General features: G+C 32.6%; 1 protein-coding gene across 2 annotated transcripts; it reads right to left on the bottom strand.

Annotated features, from left to right (window-relative positions):
• Positions 1 to 4,312: 4,312 nt before the first annotated feature.
• On the bottom strand, positions 4,313 to 8,499 carry LOC102605353 (transcription factor bHLH68). 2 transcript variants are annotated; one of them, XM_006341210.2, is made up of 9 exons: positions 7,926 to 8,498; positions 7,463 to 7,787; positions 7,319 to 7,384; positions 7,074 to 7,139; positions 6,449 to 6,514; positions 6,268 to 6,324; positions 4,978 to 5,019; positions 4,792 to 4,836; positions 4,313 to 4,706 (listed from the first exon to the last, which is right to left on the bottom strand). In XM_006341210.2, exons 1-9 carry the CDS (start codon positions 8,201 to 8,203, stop codon positions 4,572 to 4,574), a joined length of 1,080 nt encoding a protein of 359 aa, XP_006341272.1. In that variant the 5' UTR covers positions 8,204 to 8,498; the 3' UTR covers positions 4,313 to 4,571. The 2 variants fall into 2 exon arrangements, with proteins under 2 accessions (XP_006341272.1, XP_006341273.1); XM_006341211.2 differs by lacking the exon at positions 6,268 to 6,324 and having other exon boundaries at positions 7,926 to 8,499.
• Positions 8,500 to 8,887: the final 388 nt, after the last annotated feature.

The raw sequence follows: 8,887 nt of genomic DNA, 5'->3' as shown, positions 1-8,887 counted from the left end.
AGCTCGATATAACAAGAAACTCGAAGAATGTATTCTAAAGATTTTCACAATATTTAAGAATAGTTGAACTTTTCACTCTTTTTTTCACAAAGGACTGCACTACTAACCGAAAGACACAAAGGTCTGCACTAGAAAACATAAAATTAATGGCTTTGGAGACATATTTTAACCTTAGACTAGAACTATAATTGTCTAGTCTATAGAACTTGTGATTTGAAACCTGTGAATGAATGAAAAACTCTTTTTAGAGAGGAAATATTTACACAGCCAACAACATATTATTTTAACAAAAAAAACATACATAGAACTAACTTAGTGTCAAACTTTTAGAATTTAAAAATACAATAATAATAAGAACAAAACAAACAAAAGTTGGGATTTAGAAGATTTCATATCACCAATGAGTATATCAAGCAAAGAAACTAACTGAAAATCAGATACAAGAAGTGATAAATCAAGAAATCGAAACTTAATTCCAAAACAAAATACATAGATACATGTATAAGTTCCAGATAACATCCACTATTTCAAAATCTCTATTGGATAGTTGATAGCGACAATGAATGTTCATAGAATTAGAAATATTTCACGACTTCATATGCATTCATTACTATTGAAAATGTCAAATTTCATGTAAAGAAAAGAAGAATTTGAGTTTAAATATCAACTAAATGAATTGAACAACAAAGTTGATCATGAAAATATTGATTCAGACACTCGTGGTAGAGAACCTTGGAAACTTCAGAGGGCAAAAGGAATACAAAGATAGCCTTTCTAGGACTAACCTTGGATCAAAAGAGTGAATAATATATAATCACTTTATATGTAAGTTACAAACATAAAGAGAAATCAGTATAATTCAAGAATCAAACACAAATCTTCAAAGATCTCTTACTTTGAATTGAGACTACAAGAAAGACTAATCTTAGCTGACCAAACAACCACAAAGTAACAACAATCTTTGAATTGTGACTACAAGAACGACTAATCTTTGTTGACCAAACAACCACAAAGTAACAACAATCACAAATGATAAACCAAGCTAATATGTAGTTAAACAATAGCAGTAATTGTAGATGAACTGGGAACACTCAAAAATCAAAAGAAAGAAGATATGTAGATTTTGTTCTCATGATCAACCAAAACAAAAGAGAAGAGCTACAAAAGAATTCAGTTAATCATGATTTATTACTTTCTCAAATTTCGCACTTTGAGAAGCCAACAAAATACATACAAAGAGAAAATAGTACCAATAGCGTGACCCAATTGGATATCCAAAATGGGAAAAGAGAAATTTGTGGAATAAACCATTTTAACATCAGAAATCTAATAACAAATTTGCGAAATAGAAAATTACCCCCATTTCCTTGATTATCACAATTGTTGCAGAGCTCAGTTGTAACCTTTTTCGTCAAATCGAGGAAGCAGCACTTGAAGGTGGGTTCCTCATTATAAGCGCATTTCCTTGATTATCACAGTTGTTGCAGAGCTCAGTTGTAACCTTTTTCGTCAAATCGAGGGAGCAACACTTGAAGGTGGGTTCCTCATTATAAGCGGAGGAGGATATGAGCTTCATCAATTTCATGACTTTGCATTATCGATGAATTTTGAGGTTGCGGTTGTTGGGCCGATGGTAAAAGGAACTTTAGTCGCCGCCGTAAGGAAAACGAAATTCAAAGTGAGCAAGATTGGGGATTAGGATTTTTTTGGCCTTAAAAGAAAGAGAAATGAAATAACAAATCTGTTCTTTTAACCCACTAGATTTAGTTATAGGGACTAGTTAATCTATTAATCTAGAGACCATAATTAATCTCTTCGTTATGAGAAAAAATAAAATTGTGAACTAGGGACCGGAAATAAAACTCCTCCCAATAAGCATGCTTTTAGGGACCAATTTTTCTACTTGTCCCTAGATGTTGGTCTTTAATGAGCCATTTTCTTGTAGTGAACACTTAGCAAGTTGTAAGCCAAATTATGAATGAATTGCACATATAGATAAGTTTAGAATTACCTTACATTGTTTTGATGGCTATGGTACCTCTGCCTTCAACTTGTACTTGTTTGTCATCACCGAGTCGAACTTCACTCTTTTTCGACTCATCAAGATCTCTAAATAGAGGCTTTCTACAAGACATATGATTCGAGCATCCACTATCAATAATCCAAATACCATCAAAATTATTTGTAATTGGAGAATGAGCCATGAACAACTTACTTTCATCCTCAACTTTCTCAGAGAAATTTGCGTGCTTCTGCTTATCTTTTTGCTTGGTCCAACAATATGCTTCAATGTGTCATGACTTCTGACAATACCAATATTTCAAGTTACTCTTGGGCTGACTTGACTCACTAATTTATCCTCTGCCTCTATCGCGGCCTCAACCTCGCCTACAAAATCTGCATCTTCCTCTACTAGAGAAATTTGAGGATTTTTCCTTGAAGAAAGATGGCTCATCTTTCGCCTGGAATGTCTTTTCTTCAACCTTCTCATGAGACCTATTTAGCCTATCTTCATGAGCTAACAAAGAATCCATTAATTCATCAAATGTATAATTAGATAAATCCTTGGATTCTTCTATAGTAGCAACCACTTGCTCAAACTTATTGATTAAAGACCTCAAAATCTTTGCTACAACAGTTTCATCATTAATTATCTCTCCATAAGACTTCATGAGATTAACAATTGCAGAGACTCTAGACATATAGTCTTGCACCGATTCACCATTTTTCATACTCAAAGTTTCAAAATCACGATGCAAAGTTTGCAATTTAACTACAATTACTTTTTTATCTCTTATATACTCCTGCTGCAAAAAAATTCAAGTTTCATTAGATGTCTCCGCTACTGAAATTCTAGGGAAGTTATCATCATGAAGGCCTTTGTTGAATCAGGAACAACGCCTTTGAATCCTTCCTGTGATTTTTCCGTAGTTGTTGTGTGTGGCCATCATCTGTGTCTGGAAATCCGTTTTTCACCAAGTTCCATAACTCTTGAGACTTAAAAAGAATCTTCATCTTAAGACTCCATAAATGATAATTCACCCCTTTAAAAACTGGGAGAGGTTGAGAGTTTGAATTGGTGTTCACTGCCATTTTTTATGGATTTCTCTCATGTTTTAACAATCTCTCTTCCACACTCTCTCTTTGACTCAACTTGGCTGCTCTGATACCAAAATTGCCAGAAAAAAAGAATGATAAAAGAAGTAGGTAGAGTTATGAGAAAGAAAGTTTTTTTACTGCACAATTCCACACTGCATAAAACAACCAGACATAGTACCCTTTATAGGCTTACAACTTAACAAATAATGTTAAAAAATAGGAACTAACAAGTAGTGGTTAAACATGGGTAAAACACTGAAAACGTGTCCTACTAATATGATCGTCAATGAGAGTCTTTAATGTGTTGTGGTTGGGAAGTTCTCATATGAATGACCGGACATCTAAAATCTGAGGAGATTAATGCCCAAACAATGTTATTTGAAGGGAGAATGCAACATAGGCCTGCTAACGTACGATATTTTCCAACCAAGGCTACCTTATTAGAGGACTATGTTAGCTTGCTATCAAAATCGACGTTTTACATTACTCACATAAATTGGTCTTACCTAATTAGGACTCTGAAGTGGGATCCGTTGTTTGACCCGGAGGAGAAGACTTCAATAACTATTGCTTGTTGACTAATTCTTCAAGAATATCAACCAAGTGTAGAATCTTATTATGGTCCTATTTTTTAGTATTAGTAGAATTAAGGTTTACTTAGTCAATTTCTTTATTTTCCGCTTACTGTTTTAGTTGTTTGCTTCAATGACTCTAGGCTCTCCATGCAAATACGCAATAGACTTTAGTGGCACTGGCCTCACTCCCGCCGTCATAGGTTTAATCTTTCTAGTATATGTATTTTGTGGTGACTGACCTACCTCCACCAGGGGTTGGCCACTTGCCGTCGCGATAATTGTAATCGAGATCTCTATTTACTTTTGTTTGGCGGTAGTAGGTTTAGGTTTAGAGAGCGTTTACGCTTTTAAATTTTACTTTGGCACCAAGAAACATAATTCTTTTAAATAAAATTACTTTCAACAATGGCTTCTATTAAAAAAAAAAGTTTGTGATATTCCACATATATTGACTGTGAATCCCTCGAACATAAGGATAGACGTTGACTCAGTAGTTTAGGAGCTGAAAATTTATCTTGAAGTTTCAAGTTCAAATCTCAGTCACTATATTATATTTATCTATATCCACCACAACTCACCTTCCTATTAAAAATTAATTTCACCAAATGATGAGAGGGAGTAGGAGAAAACATGCATGGTGAGCACAAAAATGAATACTTATGGTAGAGGAATGGCATATACATTGTACGAGTAGTTGCCGAACGAAAGGGGAAAAAGCATAGCATAGTTACTAAGTTGTAAAGAGAAATTGAAAGCTTGACTAAATAATATTACAGCAGAAAATGTATAGCATCATAAGCAATCAACCTTAGACTTTTGGCAGATTGAGTGATCATGATGTTATAGCTAGCTAGCACTTAACTTGGTTTTTTTATCTTGTTAAATTAATGTGACCATTCACCGGAAACCTCCTCCGAATGCGGGAGCCCAGTAATCTGCTCCATTGTCACTCCCAACTTGCAGTGTGCATGATAGCGGAACTAGACACAAACCTCTACTCCGCAGATCCTTTTTCTCTTCTTCTTGATAATCCTTCATTCAAATACAAGAATTAGAGATTGTCTGTTGAAAGAAGGAACAAGCTGTAATTGTTTGAACACATATATAAAACAACTACCTGCTCACTATTTGCCTTCCTTTTCAGGCAGTTGTCATTGGATAGCTGCATTAAATTGAAAAAATAGTTAACAACACCATTTTTGTCACTAGTGTCATTTGAATGCTCGGATGGTAGCTATTATTATTATTATACGTAAATATGGTATTTCGTGATAGAAATTAAAGGGAAATAAAGAATATATACCTGACCAGGGTCTTCAGGAAATAAACTATTTCTCTCATGAACCTGTAAAGCAAATAATAATCATTAATCAATAAATGCAATAACTATATATTATATTAATATTAATTGAATTTCACATGCCATATGCCTCATATATTATAGACCACAGATATCACATGCATTACCACGGCCCCACCTATAGCATTACCGACGGATATATACTTGGCAATGTTATCTCACATCCCTAGTCAAACTAATTAAACAACTCTCCATTCATTTTATATGATGTAGTTTGATTTGATATAACTTTAAAAAAAAGAAAAATTAAATTTTGTGACTTAAAATAAGTGATAATTATTTGTGTAGTTATAAATCATTTCATAAAATGAATATTTTAAAGTTAAAATAATATTAAATATAAAAATGAGTTATTCTTTCTTGAATTGACTAAAAAATAAAGTGAGTTATTTAAATTGGGATAGAGGGAATATGCATTTTGAATGTTGTTATATTTTTAAAAATGGACTCCCTCCGTGTAAAAAAGAATAATCTAGTTTGATTCGACACAAAGTTTGATGATATAAGAAGATTTTTCAATCTTGTGTTTTGAAATTAAAGTTATATCAAATATACCAAAATGTCTTTTAATTTTATGGCCTTAAACATGTCACGTAGAAAGTTGAAATTAAAATATTGCCTAAAAAATTATTATTTTTTAAATAGACTAAAAAAGAAAGAAGATCATTTTTGTAAAACGGAGTAATAGATATGGCTACAAGCTGAATCGTGAAAGTAAGCCGACATCCATTTTACGAATTTCTACTAGCTTTATTCGTAATGCTTCAATATAAAACTTATGTATTTAGAAAGTTCAATAGTTAACAATTCGTATTTTTAAAAATTATGATATGTTTATATTTGTGTATTTTTGTGTGTGTAGGGGTCATGTATACTACTCCCTCCGTCCTATTTTATGTGAGGTAGTTTGACTCGCCACGCAGTTTAAGAAAGAAAGGAAGACTTTTAAAATTTATGGTTCAAAATAAATGATAGAAATTTGTGTGGTTGTAAATCATTTCATTAAGGGTAAAATATATATATTTTATAGTTATATTGTTACTTAATATAGAAACGTATTATTCTTTTTGGGACTAACTAAAAAGAAAAGTAAGTCACATAAATTAGGACAAAGGAAGTATGTTATTTCAAGAAAGAATATGTACATACCAGTTTGAAAATAATATGTGTAGTTTAAAGGTTAGTTTAGGAGAAAGAATAAAGTTTAAAAAATGGGAAAATTGAGAATCTTACAGATTGCTGGCGCCTCATATTTCCTGATCCACTACCTAGGTAAGGCAAGCTAAGGGCCTGCAATTAAAAGAGAAATTGGAATATATTTTTACAAACACTAAAACTCATTTTTTTTTCAATCTTATATATATTCCATTACTTATGTGTTTCATGGTAGTTTGGGAAAATGAAAGAATGTCACCTCAATTTGGCTCTGCAGGAATCTGACGTACCCAATTGCTTCTAACAGGACAGAAGCTGTGTCAGTCTGCAAAAAATTTAGTAATTTAGGGTATGTTTTGTACCCACCAAAATATTCCCCCTAAAACAAATCAATTTTCTTACTTATTTACTAATATTTGATAAATATTATCTCAAAAATATTTTATATAATCTAGCAAAACACTATAGGGGGTTCCGGGGTGATGGGTTGGCATCGTCATATGGAGGGATTAGGGGTGTTTGGCGGGTGGAGATGAGATAATGAATTTGCATATGGCACTAATCTATCTAGTAATTTTTCCTATTTTGATTAACAATAATTTATTTTCCTAGAAAAAACATTTTTGGCCAACAAAACTTGAGAATATTGAAAAAAAATATTTTCGTCTGTACCAAAAACACTCTTTAAGTTTTTTTTTTCAAAAAAATAGGTAAAGAAACTGTAAAGTGAAAACCCTAAAGGATAAAAGGAGAAAGATGAAGACAGCTTTATAGGAGTATAAAGAAGTTATTTCTTTTAAAGCTGAAAATACATATTATTGTGTGATAATTCCACACTTAAAAGGTAATTAATTAGTTATGTTAATTAATTGGGTAAAGCTTACCTTCCCAAATGGGGAGACAAGTTGGTGAAGAGCTGTTATTCTGTCCCCTAATTTTTCCTTTCTCACCTGTTTACAAACCACAAAAATTTACATGTCTTTTGTGACATATATTGTATGGAAAAGAAAAAAAGAATCACCATTTTTGAAGGATAAGACAATCAAGAAAGACAAGAGTGTTGTGACAAAAATGAGAAAGAGATGGAGAAAAAGAAAAAGTTTGATTTTTACTAATTATAATTATTTACCTTGAAGGTGGACTGAGTTGAAGATGGTTGAACCCTAGCCTTCTTATTTGGTGCTCTGCTGTTGCACTTTGGAAAAAGGCAAACAAAAGAAACAATTAGTCATTCCTAATCTAACAATCATATCAAACTAGTATGAATATATACCTCAGATGAATGATCTGGAGTTGGGTGTGAGTTTTTGTTAGAAAAATCAAGCATGTTGCTGCTCAAAGTTGTAACACAAGACTTGGGAGATGAGACTGGTATCATCTGTGCTGACCAAGTTGGTTTAGCAGCTAATTCTGCAGTTTGGTGATGGAACTCCACATTATTTCCATCTTCATACATATTATAGCTATTTCCGACATCCTTTTGGTTAACGTCTATAACAGAATCAGGCTGGTTCAGGAACGTCTGTTCATCCCAATTGTTCTCCAATTTCTTCACCTGCATATGTACTGACTTGTCTTCTTCTCCCACCAACCCACCTCTATTCATAGACCACACATCAAACACAAACAATTAATTATACCAACACTACTTTTACTTAAAAAACATGAAAATCAAAATCAGTTTCAAACAAGTCAATATAAAAGTCTTCAATGAAAATCAAGATCGGAATATTTACACAAGTAATTGGCTCCATGATTCAGGTAGCTGATTTTGGTTACTATCATTCCATGAAGCAGCAGTAGATGACATGGGAATTAGTGAAGAAGAGAAATGAGGAAAATGATTATTAGGAGGCAACAAGGAAGGAACATGATGAGTAGTAGCAGCAGCAGCAATAACTTGTTGAGATGATGATATGGGAGGCCTCATATTATTCATCATGTTCCACCAGTTAGGGCTTCCACCCATAATTTGTTGTACTGGTGATTTCTCCATAACATCACCTCTATTCATTTTCTTTCCAAACTTAGCTAACTTTCTCTTTCTTATTTATTTCATATCTTCTTCTTGCCAATAATAATTTTTCCTCAAGTCTTGTTTTTTTTTTTTTGGAGAAACTTTGAGAGGTATTTCTTACTCTTGATTAAGTAGAGGAAAGATACATAAAAGGGTAGCTATACTTGGAGGAGGAGGAGAGAGAGAGAAAGAGAGAAGAAAGAGAATTTTGAATGATGGAGTTTTGAGAACCTTTGTCTTTCTATCCCTCCTTTTTCTTTATTACTCTTATTAGCTTTCCTTTATTATTTTTTCCTCCTCCTTTATGTTTTCCCTTTCCTTCTTTACTTTTCTCTTGCTTTTGCTTTATCAAAAGGTGATTGCAATTCTCATCAAGTAAAATAAAAGTTATATATTGATGAGTTCTACTCCTATGGCTGCTAGTGCACCATAATTTCAACCCTTTTACAACCTTTGCTTCTTCAACTCCTAAAAATTAAATTATGTTTATAGTGTAAAAAAATATTCTATGTCATTGTATATAAATTGCACCATTTTTTGCTAGGCTTTCAACATCTACTTATTTTGACAAGTAATTTTATCAGATGAATTTTTCGAAAAAATAATTTTGGAGAATAGCAATTTATGTTTGGGTAATCAATTAGAAAAATACTTTGTTCAATATTAGAGCACTAATTTTTG

Source organism: Solanum tuberosum, unplaced genomic scaffold (assembly GCF_000226075.1).
Source record: "Solanum tuberosum cultivar DM 1-3 516 R44 unplaced genomic scaffold, SolTub_3.0 scf00022, whole genome shotgun sequence".
Taxonomy (NCBI): domain Eukaryota; kingdom Viridiplantae; phylum Streptophyta; class Magnoliopsida; order Solanales; family Solanaceae; genus Solanum; species Solanum tuberosum.
This window is presented reverse-complemented; position numbering and strand designations above follow the sequence as displayed.

Coding starts and splice junctions, on each gene's coding strand:
- LOC102605353 (XM_006341210.2), bottom strand. CDS start 8,203: ATGAATAGAGGTGATGTTATGGAGAAATCACCAGTACAACAAATTATG. Junction 6,515..7,073: donor TTGTCTCCCCATTTGGGAAG/GTAAGCTTTACC, acceptor AATTTTTTGCAG/ACTGACACAGCTTCTGTCCT. Junction 5,020..6,267: donor ATATGAGGCGCCAGCAATCT/GTAAGATTCTCA, acceptor TTTGCTTTACAG/GTTCATGAGAGAAATAGTTT.